General features: G+C 38.6%; 1 long non-coding RNA gene, 1 pseudogene and 1 gene segment (V, D, J or C); 2 read left to right on the top strand and 1 right to left on the bottom strand.

The window, feature by feature from the left end:
* The first annotated feature begins 7,867 nt into the window (after positions 1–7,867).
* On the top strand, positions 7,868–8,913 carry LOC125257861 (annotated as a pseudogene).
* Positions 8,914–9,064: 151 nt separating this feature from the next.
* On the bottom strand, positions 9,065–11,245 carry LOC125257890. Its single transcript, XR_007182466.1, has 3 exons — positions 11,217–11,245; positions 10,846–10,897; positions 9,065–9,519 (listed from the first exon to the last, which is right to left on the bottom strand). It is a non-coding gene; the product is annotated as an uncharacterized LOC125257890 (long non-coding RNA).
* On the top strand, positions 11,043–12,008 carry LOC125257870. The segment is given in 3 exon segments: positions 11,043–11,161; positions 11,413–11,588; positions 11,671–12,008. Coding segments are annotated over 2 exon segments (372 nt in total).
* The last annotated feature ends 5,153 nt before the right edge of the window (positions 12,009–17,161 follow it).

Raw genomic sequence — 17,161 nt, 5'->3', positions numbered from 1 at the left:
TCACAATTACTGATTCCACGTCTTGGAAGTTTGTTCAAAATAAGAAGTTTCACCGGAAAATGTCATCTGAACAAGTACGTAACATGTCTGCCACTTTTGTTCTGAACGACTGAGGAAAAAAAGTTTTATGATAAACCGCGCTACCAATGGCAGGGCTCTACAGTGCGACCATTTCAGTCGAAATTACTGTGTGTGACTGTGAAAAAGTGTTTAGAAGCACCAGTGCGACTGACCCAATCAGACCCGGTTCTACAGGGGTGCTAGAGGGTACAAAACAGGACAAAAAGATTTTGCAAACGCGATGCGTCAGTGTGTATTTGTGTTTCCAGTCTGGAGAGCGTGGAGAGAGAAGGTGTTGTTGCAGCACTGAGCAATGAAGCCAATCACTGATGATTTCTTGAATACAGTGGCCAATCAGAGGCATTTAAGTTATACTGTTCAAAACGCTGGAGTTTTGAATATAAAATTATAAAAATAAAAAAAAATTCTTTTGTTTTAACAATTTGGAAAAAGAAAATTTTGACTGAGAAAAAAACAACTTTTCACGTCATTGTGCATCAATTTTACAAACAAGAACCTGTCCTATACTCTAAAGAATGCTTTTTTTTTTTTTTTTGTTTTGAGTGACTGTCTTCAGGTAAATGATCTGGCAGTTCATTTGCATATTGATCAGATGCTTCAGTGCTCTGAGAGTGTTTATAGTGCTGTGAGTTTAACACTTCATCACTGACACACACAACAATCTTCATCAACATGACCTTCATCATCATCTTCATCTGGACTCTCACAGCGTTTGCTCAAGGTTTGTGGAGCACAAGTTTGATATCAATTCATTTCTTCAAGTATATTGTCAAAGTGTTGAGTTGATTTTCTTCTTGTTGTGTGTTTCAGAGTGTAGAGGACAGATCACCGTCACTCAGAGTCCCTCAATGACAGCAGCTCAACCAGGACAAACTGTGAACATCAACTGTAAAACCAGCAAAGATGTGTATTATCATAGTTCTTATGGACATTATTTAGCCTGGTACTTACAGAAACCTGGAGAAGCTCCTAAACTCCTGATTTATTTAGCAAAGACCCTCCAGTCAGGAACTCCATCTAGATTCAGTGGCAGTGGATCTAACAGTGATTTCACTCTGACCATCAGTGGAGTCCAGACTGAAGATGCTGGACATTATTACTGTCAGAGTGTACATGAAGTCAACAGTAAAGCAGTGTTCACACAGTGATAAAGAGTCGTACAAAAACCTCCGTCAGTCAGAGTCACAGTGACTGAACTGATACTGCAGCTGCTCACACACTTTCACACACTTTCACACACTTTCACACACACTCAACAGCAGAAACACAAATATGATCTTAATATCAGCTTTGTTGAGCTTCATTAGTATTTCTATCAGATAATTAGAAATTCTTTTGATGTCATCATCATTTTTAGATCATTTATGGTTTATTTATCCTCATTTCCACTCACTCAATATTTTAGTCATTGCTATTTTTGATCATGTACTTTTATTATTTTTTCTTCCTAATCTTAGTTATACAGTAAAGATCTGAGGAACTGAAGCTGTCGATCACACAGCGAGAGTTTATCTGGACACTTCCCAAAACTCCTGTTATAATCAGTGACGCTCTTACACTACACAATCAATCTCTGACTGGATTTACATCGTGTTTGCATTGTTAGTTATGGTGAAAGCATTTCTGGAGTGCAGAAATTTAGTTGTAATGACGAGATCACTGCATTCACACCATCAACAGACTGTCTGTCATCTGCTCAGTTTCTCATCACTGCAACCTTCCCTGTGATGAACAGATCTAAATATAAGGCAATAATCAACACTTTTCACCATTCGTTCATTTAGACAGCTGTAATAGTAAAAATGTAGTGATAGTATTCGAGAAGGTTTCACACGTAAACAATCAGAGCGCTAAAATCAGAGTGGAAATAACCATTTATTTCTAAATTATGACAATTATTTGATGTAAAATCATATGAACATTATAAGTGCACCTCAGGAAACATTATAAATAATAATAAATCAGTTGGTGAAGCGACTCAGACGCCTGCAGTGAAATCTGTTCATCTAGGAAACACATTCACCATGTCCTGTAAAAGCAGTCCTGACGTCTATCAGAGTTGGGATCATCAACCTCTATCCTGGTTCAGTGATAAAGAGTCAAAAACCTCCGTCAGTCAGAGTCACAGTGATTTGTGCTAGAAACACTGAATAAGTTCATTCACAAATATGAGGCTGCAGCAGATGAGAAGATTTGAAGTCAATAACATCATTTTAGAGCTTCAGACGACTGAGAATATCGAGCACAGGTGAGATTATCAGAGATCCAAACACTGAAGGGTTCATCCTAGACCATTTGTCTATTTAACCCCAAATTTATCTGTGTATCATCTAGATACCCTGAAGACATCAAACAAGTGATCAACAGAATTTGGATTCATCAGATTGTTGAGAAGATATAGTTTTATAAGTGTATTGATCCATGGCTAAATGAACTATCTTCTAAACGCTTTGACTAATTAAAATCCTTTTGATAACTTTTGTCATTAGTGTCTATGGATGACATGCAAAATTTCATGTGAATCGGTCAAGTGGTTTAGGAGATCGAAAAAAGTTTTTAGCAACTCAAAATGGCTGACGGACTACAACATGTTGTACTAATGTTGTCCACTAGAGGGAACCACAGGAGAAGAAATCTATTTTTCTATCAGTTTCCATCAGTTTGAATGTTTGAATCCAAAATTCACAGAACTTCATACACATGGACAACAAGACTTTCTGAGTAAACATGCTGAGTTTCAGGAACTTTTTTTTTTTTTTTTTTTAAATCAGTCATTTAAATGAATGGGACTCAGAGATGAAGGTCATAATACTAATGCTGTCCACCAGAGGGAGCCACAGGACAACAAATCCTTTCAGATCTCTTTATGAAAGTCTGTGTAAATGGTTCAATAGATTGACTTGTAGTATAAAAAAATGCATATAGGCCTAAATTCATTATAGTTTCATAAAGTTTAATAAAGCCCAATATAATTAGTTTGCAAAAAAAACTGTAATCTCCAAAATACTTACAGATCATTCATTTTTATATTAATATTCATTTTATACTATACTATTGAAAACATATTTGTCAAGTTGCCAGACGTGACTGAATGTATTGCCGTTCGATTGAAGGAAAGAGACAATATTATCTGTCTATTTTAATATAGTACATAGAATAATACTTCCATAAAGAGGATATTAAAGACTCATATTTTATTTGGAAAGACACATGGCCATTGCTGTACCGTCTACTACACGATTCAAAGTGTTTCTGGATTGAAGTTTCTGAGCTGTAAAAGATCCCAATAACAATTCAAGCTACAAGTTAATCCTATTATGCTAGAGGATGTTCATGTGCATTAAAGCTGTCTAAAGACCAAGAGTTTGTCTTACATTGGACCATATAACCTGTTACGGCCAATTTGTAGGTCACTATATTAGGCAGCCTGTATGTATCCTTTGGCTCAACCAAGTGACTTTAGGCCAGGACTACAGTACCTGTTTGTCACTTTGGGTGGCGCAATTGCATACAGTGCTATAATATATAAATATATATAAGTCATCAAATAAACTTCCTGTTCATCAGTGGTGTGTCTGTCTGTTCACACCGCCCTCTAGTGGCACAGTGATGTAGTGCAAGATAACAGGAATGAAACTGTTCTGTCATCAGTACAGCTGTGATCACCTGCGGTCTCGTACCTGCAGCCGAATTACAGTCGAGCTGATGATCACTAAAGCACTTTTGCTCATGTGATTTTGCTTAGATGATGATAAGTTTCATCTACATTTCATTTTCTCACAGTGTTTTTTAACATGGGGTTTGAATTATTCTAAATTTTATGCTACATTTTTCTAAGTTCACACTTAGTGGTGTATTCGTGATTACATGATAGATATTTGATGTTGTGATTAACAGGATGAGATGAACGAGCTCCTCCTGAACCTTCATTTAGAGCCTCATTTAAATACAGAATGAGTTCATTTGCATATTGATCAGATGCTTCAGTCCTCTGAGAGTGTTTATAGTGCTGTGAGTTTAACACTTCATCACTGACACACACAACAATCTTCATCAACATGACCTTCATCATCATCTTCATCTGGACTCTCACAGCGTTTGCTCAAGGTTTGTGGAGCACAAGTTTGATATCAATTCATTTCTTCAAGTATATTGTCAAAGTTTTGAGTTGATTTTCTTCTTGTTGTGTGTTTCAGAGTGTAGAGGACAGATCACCGTCACTCAGAGTCCCTCAATGACAGCAGCTCAACCAGGACAAACTGTGAACATTCAACTGTAAAACCAGCACAGATGTGTATTATTATAGGTTCTTGATGGGACATTCAGTGTTTAGCCTGGTACTTACAGAAACCTGGAGAAGCTCCTAAACTCCTGATTTATTATGCAAGCACCCTCCAGTCAGGAACTCCATCTAGATTCAGTGGCAGTGGATCTAACAGTGATTTCACTCTGACCATCAGTGGAGTCCAGACTGAAGATGCTGGACATTATTACTGTCAGAGTTATCACAGTATCAGTGGCAGCGAAAATGTGTTCACACAGTGATAAAGAGTCGTACAAAAACCTCCGTCAGTCAGAGTCACAGTGACTGAACTGATACTGCAGCTGCTCACACACTTTCACACACTTTCACACACACTCAACAGTGAAGATTTTCATTAGTATTAAATTAAATATAAAGCATTCATTAAGTTTTTTCACATGGTAAACACTTAAACTATAGCACTCTTTATCTTGTTAAATGAATCTAACACTATATCTGTGAGGTTCATGATCATGTTCTCGTTTCATCATGTATCTGCAGGTGTTTTCATGCTCCATTGAGTGAAGTTTATTTATGAAATGTGAGCTAAAGCCCTGATCCAATGAAAGACCCGAAACAAAAAAGACACAAAGGACACTTACATAAAGCTATATTTGTATTTTATTTATTTTCTGAATTTTAATATAACAGTGACTGAATGATAAAGCACTGACAAATTACATTGCAAATGAGAAACGAGTTGCGGTGTTGATGAGTGTAATGAGTTCATCTACATAAGGACTGCTGTGAAGCTCAATTGCTCCGGATAAGTCGGGTTTGAAGTCAGACAAAGTCATTGTAACTGTTTTGAAAGAACATTTCTCTCAGAAACCGATCGTGATTGCAGAAAGATTTAGGTCTCATAATCACAGTCAACAGGTCATCTCCACTGTGACATGCAGCGAATGGATCACGCCGATCGAGACAGATGTTAAAGGAATGGAGATGTGAGGATTTGTGGAGATTTGAAGGTAACAGTGAATCGGGGCCTTTGTGTTGAACGTTACCCGATTCCACCAATAGAGGATTTATTCACATCATTGGCAGAGGGGCAACGCTTCACCAAACTGAACCTCTCCAGTGCATACTTACAAGCAGTGTTGGGGAAAGTTACTTTTAAAAGTAATGCATTACAATATTGAGTTACTCCCCAAAAAAGTAATTTGAGTGTAACAAAAAAGAGAGAGTATCAGTTCCTTAAAGAATACTGCAAGGTTCTGAAGCCTGTCTGTATGGCATTGGATATACTTCAAGGTGAAGATGATTGTTTCTATGGCACCCTTCAACCTACCCTTGAAATCCTGTTGGCCAAAATCTTGGCACTGAAAGATGGCCTCTCTCCTATGATGGCTGACCTCCCAGACCTCATAGTTCAGGCAATCAATATTCAATATTGTCTTATTAATATTATTATTATTGTAGTTTTATTTTATGTCAAGTTCCTTAAATTTCTATAGCACTTTATACAATATAGATTGTCTCAAAGCAGCTTTACAGGGATAACAGGAAAATAATGATTCAATGATACAAAGAAAATTCAATTTGCTGTAAAGCAGCTCTGAAAAGAAAATGGTAAATGGTCATTATTCAGTTCAAATCAGTTCAGTGTTTATTTAGTTTGGTTCAGTAACTGTAGTTCATCAATTATGAAATGAGTTTAATATAGCTAAAGCAGCTCTGGAGAAAACTGTGATGTCATCATCCAGCTCAGTTCAGTTATCATACAATAGTGTTAGAGCATTCGAGTCAGTATGTTTACAGTATGTATCTGTTCTTAAGTTTATTTCTACTTACTTTTTTTCCTGACATAAATGTAATTATTCTGGTATGAATGCATGTCTAGTAGTTTATATACTGTGTAACCTGTCTAAAATTCTCTTGCAGGCTATCAAGACAGCACAGTGTCGTGCTCATTGAGATCTCACCACTGAGATACCACAGAAAGAGCCACTGCAGTCTCCTGAAAGCAAAGATCATGAAAATGACTTCTTCGCATTTGCTGAAGAGGAGAATACACATGACGAACAAGCAATTACTGTGGACATGGAGATTTGTGAATACCTGAAATCAGCTGATATGGGAAATTTACATGATTTCCCCAGGATTTTTAAGATCTTCTTAAAAGCCAACACAGCAACACCTTCCAGTGCGCCGGTTGAGAGGCTGTTTAGTATTGGAAGTCTCATCCTCACCCCAAAAAGAAACCGTCTCACAGACCAGCGTTTTGAGAAACAAGAGTTTTGATCTATTGGAATCATCATACATTTGTTTTGGCCATGTGAGATTTTTTCAATTTTAAAGCTGACAGATTTATGGTTTCATTCGGCTCTCTCTTCCAAATCTGTAGTGCTGTGCTTTGAATGCAGATGTTTTTTTAAATTTGAAGTGGTATTTGTTGCAGTTGACAAGAGCTTTTCACCAACACATAATCTACACTTAACGATTATTCCCTTCTCCTTTTCCTCGACTATTTCAAAATAATGAGAATACTTCCATCGCAGTAATGTAATGCTCTGGCCTGCCATCTCTGCTTCTGACTAGCTTAGCTTCTGTTCCCGCGGCTCGCACGTATGAGTGCGCGATTCTACCGGATTCTACGTGACTACGTTCGTTTTAATTCAGTATTTTATATTTTTTTTAATGCAAAATAATTTAACTGAAAAGTAACTCGTATTACTTTTTTTAAAAAGTAACTCGGATATTAATGTGTAAATTTATAAAGCACTACTTTACTCGTTACTCCAGAAAAGTAATATTATTACGTAACGCACGTTACTTGTAAAGCGTTACCCCCAACACTGCCTACAAGTGCCCTTGACAGAAGATTCACACAAATGCCTCACTATCTCCACGTCAAAGGGGCTCTTCTGTTACAATCGATTACCATTTGGTATTGCTTCGGCTCCTGCAATTTTCCAAAAAGAGCCATGGATCAGATTTTACAAGGCCTTCCCAATGATCATTGCTATCTAGACGATATATTAGTGACTGGATCAAATGACGAGTGACATCTCAAGAATGTAGACGCAGTCCTCAGTCGTCTGGATGAGTTTGGGCTGTGTGTCCAACACGAGAAATGTGAATTCTTTAAAGATTTGCTGGAGTATATTTGGGCACATCATTCATGCTCAGGGTCTTCATAAGACACCAGAAAAGGTCAGGACGATCATTCCTGGGACTTGTAAACTATTTTCTTTATTATAAATGATTTATCAATGCACAACATTATTTTTTAATATTCAGCTAAGTTTTTAATGTTCATTATTGAATCGTGATTACATGATTCATATTTGATGTTGTGATTGACAGGATGAGATGAACGAGCTCCTCCTGAACCTTCATTTAGAGCCTCATTTAAATACAGAATGAGTTCATTTGCATATTGATCAGATGCTTCAGTGCTCTGAGAGTGTTTATAAGTGCTGTGAGTTTAACACTGATCAATCAACTGACACACTACAACTGAATCTTCAATCAACAAAAATGACCTTCATCATCATCTTCATCTGGACTCTCACAGCATTATGCTCAAGGTTTGTGTCAGTATAGATTACACATTAGTTTGATATCAATTCATGTGTCTGTCAAGATATATGGTTGTCAAAGTGTTTGAGTTGATTTTCTAATCTTGTTGTGTGTTTCAGAAGTGTAGAGGACAGATCACCGTCACTCAGAGTCCCTCAATGACAGCAGCTCAACCAGGACAAACTGTGAACATCAAATGTAAAACCAGCACAGATGTGTACAGGGATAGTGATGGGATGATTATGTCTCATTCTGGTACTTACAGAAACCTGGAGAAGCTCCTAAACTCCTGATTCGTTATGCAAAAAAACTCCAGTCAGGAACTCCATCTAGATTCAGTGGCAGTGGATCTAACAGTGATTTCACTCTGACCATCAGTGGAGTCCAGACTGAAGATGCTGGACATTATTACTGTCAGAGTTATCACTATATCAACAGTAAAGCAGTGTTCACACAGTGATAAAGAGTCGTACAAAAACCTCCGTCAGTCAGAGTCACAGTGACTGAACTGATACTGCAGCTGCTCACACACTTTCACACACTTTCACACACTACTGACACACAGAGGACAAACACAGGAACTACACATGTGCTCAAAACTGACTTATGACTGAAATCAGCTCTATTAGACTGTGATCTGTCCTGTGACAGACGGGTTTGACTCAAATATGATCAGAATCAGAGGAAACAGAGTGTGTAAATTAATATGAAATCAAACTAACAATAATGGCGCCATATTGTTGTTTTGTTTTTGTACATTAAACTACACTAAAGTCATGGTGTATCAGTAACATGCAGATGTTTTTCAAGCAGCTCCTTCATCTAAAGCTGTTTATAAATGTATTACTCATAACTCATTTCTCATGAGCAGAAGTGAAAGTGTTCCAGTTGAGAGCGTTGAACCAATCAAAGAGTGAAACTGTGAGTTTGAGGTGAAAATCACATTTGCATTGGCAGGTTTAGTGATTGTGATCCTCTCAGAATAGAGCAGCTCCGTCTCCAGTGACCATGTTCAAGACCCCAAGAGCTTCATTTGACATTTCCTGCTAAATGCAGCTGTTCTCAACTATTACAATCAATCAAAAGCAGCTGAAACTTTAGTGCAGGACTTTGAATGAACGACACACTGATCAATGATGCAGTCGGACACAAATGTAACGCGTTCAGAAGCTTTATTGAATGAACAGCAATGGCAGCACATTGAAAGACTGCTTCAGTATTGAGCTGTAAATCACGTGACTGCTGCGAATCCTGCCGGACGCTCAGATACGGCTCGTCTGGACCGGAGAAACATCAGCACTGGGAGCTCTTGAGGAACGAGGCCTCGTGATCAGCTCCGTCATGTCTTACTCTGCAGACGAAGCGATCCGTGCCTTCCCAGCGTGCTTTGCTGAGGCTCAGGACGCTGCTGCGGCTGTAGCGTCCGTCCCGCTCGCTCTCTGCGCTGGTCTGAACCCCCTCGGTGACCTCTGACCCGTCCAGCGTCCAGCTCACCGTCGCCCCCTGTGGAGAGTAAGAGCTGAGCAGGCAGAGCAGTGCGGCTGAGTCTCCAGAGATCTGCAGAGAAGAGGGCGGCAGCAGAGACACGGAGGGCTTCACTGCGGGACCAGCTGCACAAACACACACAAACACACACAAACATGAACAACTCTAGAAATTATGATTTGACTTCAATTATAAGTTACATTTTAAAATAATCCCCAGAATGATTTTGAAAAACATAGTCCAAGTAAATTGATGATTATATTGTGATGTCGTTATAAGAAAACTAATTTAAGTGATCATTTCAATATTAATTATTAAAATATTCTGCTATTCAAACATCAGATTCAAATTTGATATTTTAAAGTTTAAAAGACAAATTTTTATAATGCTCTTCAACTGTCTCTTTTTGTCTGATGACCCCAACAAAATTATATTTTGTCCATATTATAAAACTTTTTTTTCTTGCATTTAAAAAACTTTTAATTGTTAAATTTACCAAGAATTACATAAAAAAAGCTATGTATATATCAATAACTGAATAGATTTTAAAGTACTGCAGTGAATACATGAAATTAACGAAATGTTAGCAATAATAAGATTTTAAATTATTCATGTAAAATTAAAAATTATATTTAAAAACTATATGAAATTATAAAATTTAAATAATGAAATGAATGAAAAAATATATTCAAATGATTTTTTTACACAAGTTACAGAATATTTTAATCTCAATCTATTTTTTAAAAACATTTGTCCACATGAAAAATGATTAATATATTGTGATTTCTTCATAAGATTTGGAAAACAAATTTACATAATTTCAGTATTATATATATATATATATATATATAGATAGATAGATATAGATAGATAGATAGATATTCAAATTCTTCATTTTTTTTTGATACAATCAATCATAATTTTCAGTAGTTTCAATAATACATTTTTAAATTCTGTTAAGACACACAACCATAATCATCATTAATCTTAATAGCTTAAACGATTGATTTTTTAAAATGCTCATTAACTAAATTTATCTTTGTCAGATGATGACGCTTATACAATTAGATTTATGTTGTCTGTATTATTAAACTTTGGTGCCATGACTTTAAAAACACTTAACTGTTCATTTTTAACTGTTAACTGTAAATATTTACCATTAATTATAGACATAATTACATGTATCAAGAAATAATTGAATATATCATAAAATAGTGCCATCCACACATTAAAATACAATCAAATGTCACCAATAAGTTAAATTATTCATGTAAAATGAAAAATAACATAAATTAATTATTAAGGAAACTTTAAAAAAAAAAAGCTATTTTTTTTTCTAATAAATGAATCATCTTTTTAACAAATGTTTGCTGAAATAATCAAAAAACAAAATAAAACTAATTTAAACTAAAATATCATAATTTTTTTTAGATAATTTAAGAAAGACTTACTTCTGATCACCAGTTCAGTTCCTCCACCGAAAGTCCACCACAGTGCTTCATTCTAGTGAAAGCGTCGTACAAAAACCTCCGTCACACTCAAATGAACACAAACTCCAGCAGAGAAAGAGACGAACGACACTCACACACACTGATATGAGACTCAACAGCAGCTCTTCTCAACATTAAATAATGATTATTGGACTGAAGTGACTTTCACAGAAACAGCCTCATCATCTCTAAATGTCTCTTGATGCATGAAAACTATTAAATCTGAATTAATAATATAATCAGAAAGACTCTGTACTGATCATCACACATCTGAACTGTGAGTTTCTAAATGATCATGTATTTCTCAAAGCATTTTAATAAGTTTTGTTGACCTGTGACCTCTGGAATGACCTTTGACCTCTCATGGAGTTCACAGTGAAATACTTATTTCTTTTAGAGATTCAACTCTAAACTTGTTCAGAAGTGAAAACACTCGTCTGTTGGATCATGAGAATAAAACACATTTAAAGCCTCAAAACTGATCAGTTTCATCTGCATGTGCTCATTTTCACGTGTGTTTTACTCCAGCAGGGTTTTTGCTCAGAGAGTCACTTTGCATCGGCTCATGCTTCAGCGCTCCGAGTGTTTATAGCGTTCAGACTCAAACACTTTATAACACACTGCTGTTTACCACGGTACAAACCCAACAAACACCATGAATCTCTTCAGCAGCTTCATCTGGATTCTGGCAGCTTTTATTCCAGGTAACAGACGTGAAAGCTCGTCATTTTTGAGTCTTTAATGTTCATTTCATCTGATTAAACACATTAATGTTGTTGTCGACAGCATCCAGAGGAATCACTGTGACTCAGCCTGAAGCTGTGACTGTTTCTGAAGGACAAAACGCCAAAATAGAGTGTAAAACTGATACTGGGATAAGTGGCTGGGGTTTAGCTTGGTATCAGCAGAAACATGGAGAAGCTCCTAAACTCATCATTTATTCTGTAAATGATCGATATGATGAGAGTTTCAGTCGATTCAGTGGGAATGGAAGATCTGGAGGGACTGATTTCACTCTGACCATCAGTGGAGTCCAGACTGAAGATGCTGGACATTATTACTGTCAGAGTTATCACTACATCAACAGTAAAAATGTGTTCACACAGTGATAAAGAGTCGTACAAAAACCTCCGTCAGTCAGAGTCACAGTGACTGAACTGATACTGCAGCTGCTCACACACTTTCACACACAGTCAACAGTGAATATTTTCATTAGTATTAAATTAAATATGAAGCATTCATTAAGTTTTTTCACATGGAAAATACTTAAACTATAACACTCTTTATTTTATTAAATGAATCCAACACTGTATCTGTGAGGTTCATGATTTGGCCAAATGAAAGACCTGAAACAAAAATGACACAAAAAAGGACACACTGACATAAAGCTACATTTGTTTTTTATTTATTTACTGAATATAACAGTGACTGAATGATAAAGCACTGACAAATGCGAATGGACCACAACTATCAATCAGTTGTTAAAGGAATGGAGATGTGAGGATTTGTGGAAGATTTGAAGGTAACAGTGAATCCGGGCCTTTGTGTTGAACGTTACCCTGATTCCACGAATAGAGGATTTATTCACATCATTGGCAGAGGGTCAACGCTTCACCAAACTGAACCTCTCCAGTGCATACTTACAAGTGCCCTTGACAGAAGATTCACACAAATGCCTCACTATCTCCACGTCAAAGAGGCTCTTCTGTTACAAACGATTACTATTTCACGAGTTCACACTTACAAATAATCAGATAGTAAATAGTATGCGTAGTAGTATGCGTATTTGGCATGCTGTCCGAGGAGAGGGCTCCGAGCTCGGTATTTTGGCCGAACCCAGAGTATTCCCCCTATTCTGGTTAGGAAATCAGGCAGATGTGAGGAGACGGGGTGGTGGAGGGATGCTGTCAAACTGTCAAGGGATATGGGTGAGTCGACCGTGTCTTATATATATGTAGCAGGCCCCCCGTACAAGGATGAGACTTTTACTGATGGATTTATGATGTTTAATCCTTCCTTTTTTAAACTTTAAACCGTACACCATATCACCAACGTAAGAGCTGAAATGCATACAAAACATGTGACCGATTAGCTAACATTGTTCACATACTACTGTCTTACATTGATGCAAAACGAACACACCATCAAACTAAATGATCATATCTCAACCCATTTAAAATACCTTTTGCCTCTTTGGAGGGGCTGCAAATATGAATTCACCGTTTTTTTGTTTTTTTTTTTCACCGCTCCGTGCCGAAGCCACTGCCGCATCTGGGTTAACAAGCTGCACACTACCGACTGAGCCAGCCAGGGCGCGCGCGCATCCAAAGGAAGCGGAAATGCGCGCAACCCAAAACCAGAAGTCAAACATTTCACCATACAAATTTCAAAATAAAAGACATCTATAATAAAATATACTAGTGGTTATTTACACTCCCACCAAAATTATGAGTGATTTGTTATATCAAGATAACAACAACGAAGAATTTTCAACAGGAATAACCATTTCTCTTATCTCATGAACATTCTAATATCAGAATTAGCTTTTGCACAGGACGCTCTACACTAGTGAGCTTATTACTGCGTTGACCTTTGTTGTTCAGTCTCCTGTCTCCAAAGGAGATTTTCACTCTTCGCACGAGTCCGTCCTTGCTACTAACGGTCTCCAGGACTCTGGCGAGTCTCCATTCACCTCTGGGTGACAGTTCATCAACGTCCAACACAATGTCACCTTCTCTTAGATTTCTTTTTGGTGAGTGCCAGCGCTGTCTAGCAATAATGTTTTGCAGATACTCACGCCTCCATCTGCACCAGAACTGCTCAGTCAAAAACTGCACACGACGCCATCTCTTTGCTCCATAGAGGTCCTCTTTTGAGAAGACACCAGGTGGGGGCAGTGTTGTGCTGGATTTCATGTGGAGAAGATGGTTAGGGGTAAGCGGTTCCAAGCTGTCAGGGCTATTAAGGTTGTCTACAGTCAGTGGACGACTGTTTACTATGGCCATAGCTTCATAGAATAAAGTCCTTAGTGAAGCATCATTTAATCTACCATGTGCAAGTGACAGAGTAGCATTCAATACACTTCTGACAGTCCTTATCTGGCGTTCCCACACTCCACCTGCGTGACTGGAGTGTGGTGCGTTCATCACAAAGTCGCACTGCTTTTGGGACAGATAAGTTCTCAGTCTTTGAGTGTCCAGTTCACTTAGGGCAGTTTTAAACTCATTCTTTGCGCCAACAAAGTTTGTTCCCTGATCACAATGGATTTGTCGAATTTCACCTCTGATAGAAATGAAACACCTTAGTGCGTTAATGAATGTGTCAGTGGATAGGTCCTCTAATAGTTCAATGTGAATGGCGCGAGAGCAAAAACAAGTGAACAAAAGTCCATACCGTTTATGTTGTTTTCGGCCTTCTGTAGTTACAAAAGGGCCGAAACAGTCCATACCGCAATATGTGAAGGGTGGAGAGGGCTCTAAGCGTTCTGCTGGCAGGTCGCTCATTCTCTGACCCTCCGGAGCCTTGCGAAGTCTACGACAAATGACACACTGGCGGATGAAAGAAGCAACGGTTCTGCTCATCCCTGGGATCCAGTAGCCACTGGATCTGATTTCATTTGTGGTGAAGCCTTTTCCTTGGTGTTTTACTTTGTCGTGACAGTGAGCTATTATGAGTTTAGTCACGTGATGTTCTTTTGGAATCACGATAGGGTGTTTGAAAGAGTCTTTGATAGATGAAAGTCTCCCTCCGACCTTGATGAGACCATCCGTGTCCCTGAAAATGTCTAAGTGGAACAGTTTGTTGTGGTGTGGGAGCTGATTGCCTTTGTTTAATAGCTTTATCTCTTTTCCATATGTGTGTTTTTGTACATCCTGAATGATGACATCTACTGCATTTTCTTGTTCACTCACTGTAGCCGGCACATCTGATTTAACTTTCTTGGCCCTTCTTATGAGACGTGCTACAGCTTTGACTGCTTTGGACCATGACGAGAACTTGGACAAACGTTCGGCAAGGCTGAATGTCTCTGTAACTTTGGTTAACATTGCCTGCGTTTTTCTGACTTCTGGATCACCAAGAGACAATTCTAGCTCTACACTTTGTGGTGTGGGCAGGTCCCTCTCCCAGAGAAAGGAGGGGCCTGTGAACCAGTTAGATGAGAGAAGCTCAGTGACAGATTTACCCCTAGATGCACTATCGGCTGGGTTCTCTTCAGATGGCACGTAAAACCATTGCTGAGGGTTTGTACTTTGGCGAATCTTTTGGACCCTATTCGCTACAAAAGTGTGGAAACGCCGTACCTCATTGTTTACGTACCCCAAAACTACTCTTGAATCAGTCCAGAAATACTCTTTGATTTGAGCATAGCAGAGTTCATCTCTCAACATGTTACTAACTGAGACTGAAACTACAGCTGCAGTTAGCTCAAGTCTGGGGATTGTAGTTAGCTTGGTAGGAGAAACACGGGCTTTGGCTATTACTAGTGAACAGTGGACCTCCTCTTTGACGTTTTTGGCTCTTAAATAGGTGCATTGTCCATAACCACTCGTGCTCGCATCAGAAAAGTGGTGCAACTCCATTTCTTTAAGTTCTCCGAAACTAGCAGGAAAGTAACAGCGAGTTATGTTTACCTTGTCTAAATTGGCAAAGTCACGTTGCCAGCTCTCCCACCTTGGCCTCAGTGCTTCTGGCAGGGAGTCGTCCCAGTTGATACCTTGGTGACACATTTCCTGCAAGATCCTTTTTCCATGAAGCACGAATGGCGCCAGGAAGCCAAGGGGGTCGTAGATGGATGCAACAGTAGATAAGATACCTCGACGTGTTGCTGGTTGGTCCTTTAAAGTGTTATCAAATCTGAAACAGTCCCTTTCAACGTTCCATTTGATGCCCAAGGCCCTTTCTTGTGGCATGTCTTTGAATGTCAAATCCTTTGTTTTTGTCTCTATTGCACATTCAGATGGCGGGATGCTTTGTAGAACAGCAGGGCTGTTTGAGATAAATTTGTGTAGACGGAGCCCTCCTTGCTTGCATATCTCTGTGGCCTCTTGTGCGAGCTGTATTGCCTTTTCAACTGTGTCTGTGCTTGTGACTCCATCGTCCACATAAAAGTCCCTTTCCATGAACTCAGATCCTACAGGGTGTGTGTGACAGTGTTCTTTAGCCAAATACCTTAGACCGTAATTTGCACACCCTGGAGATGATGTCGCACCGAAAAGATGTACCTTCATCCTGTATACCTGTGGCTGTGTCTCTGTGTTGCCGTTTTTCCACCACAGAAAACTCAAGTAATCTCTGTCGCAACGCTGAACGTGAAACTGGTGAAACATCTTCTCTATATCGCACATTAGAGCAACAGAATGTTGTCTGAACCGAAGGAGGATGCCTGTTAGATTGTTAATCAGATCTGGCCCTTGGAGAAGATGATCATTTAGACTTGTACCATTGTGTTTGGCTGAACAATCGAACACAACACGTAGTTTAGTGGGCTTTCTGGGGTGATAAATCCCGTGATGGGGAATGTACCATCGTTCACCTTGTTTTCCTTCATTGTGTACTTCTTCGACATCATTCCTTTCGATAATGTCTTTCATGTAAGCTATGTAGTCTCTTTTATAATTTTCATCTTTGTTGAACTTTCGCTTTAAGTGTTCGAGTCGGATTTCAGCAAGCTTTCGGTTGTTGGGCAAGTGTGGCCTTTGTCTGAAAGGAAGAGGCATCTCATAGTGTCCTTGTTCGTTTTTCCTTATTCCTTCCTTGAGTTTGTCCAAAAAGACGAGATCCTCTTGTGAGACTGTGTTGTCACTTGCCTTTGTGTCCTTAAAATCTGATTCTAGCACATTAATCACGTCCATGGGAGTTACAATGGGTAATTCCTTTATTGTGATTCGATGACACAAACTTGACTGAGTTTCATTGAGCTCTGGTGCGGAGCCTCCAACTATACTCCACCCTAGGTCCGTGCGGATGGCATATGGCTCCTCACCTTCTCCTAGTAGAACTTGTCTTGGAGCTAAAGTTCTGGGACAATTAAATCCTATAAGGAGTCCAACATCACAACTCAGAAGAGGTGGTATCTTATCAGCAATTTCTGTCAGGTGGGGCCATTGCTTTGCTGTGTCACTAGTGGGTATGTTGTCATAGTTAACTGGGATAAAGTCTTTGGTATATGAGGGGGGTAGGTCGATGCAAATGTCTGAGTCATAACCCCTCACACGCATTCCAGTTACTCTGTGACTCTTGACAATAGAGTGAACACCCAGCATGGTAGTTAGCTTTA

Source organism: Megalobrama amblycephala, linkage group LG22 (genome assembly GCF_018812025.1).
Source record: "Megalobrama amblycephala isolate DHTTF-2021 linkage group LG22, ASM1881202v1, whole genome shotgun sequence".
Taxonomy (NCBI): domain Eukaryota; kingdom Metazoa; phylum Chordata; class Actinopteri; order Cypriniformes; family Xenocyprididae; genus Megalobrama; species Megalobrama amblycephala.
The sequence above is the reverse complement of the archived record's forward strand: the minus strand, read 5'-3'. Positions and strand labels throughout refer to the sequence as shown.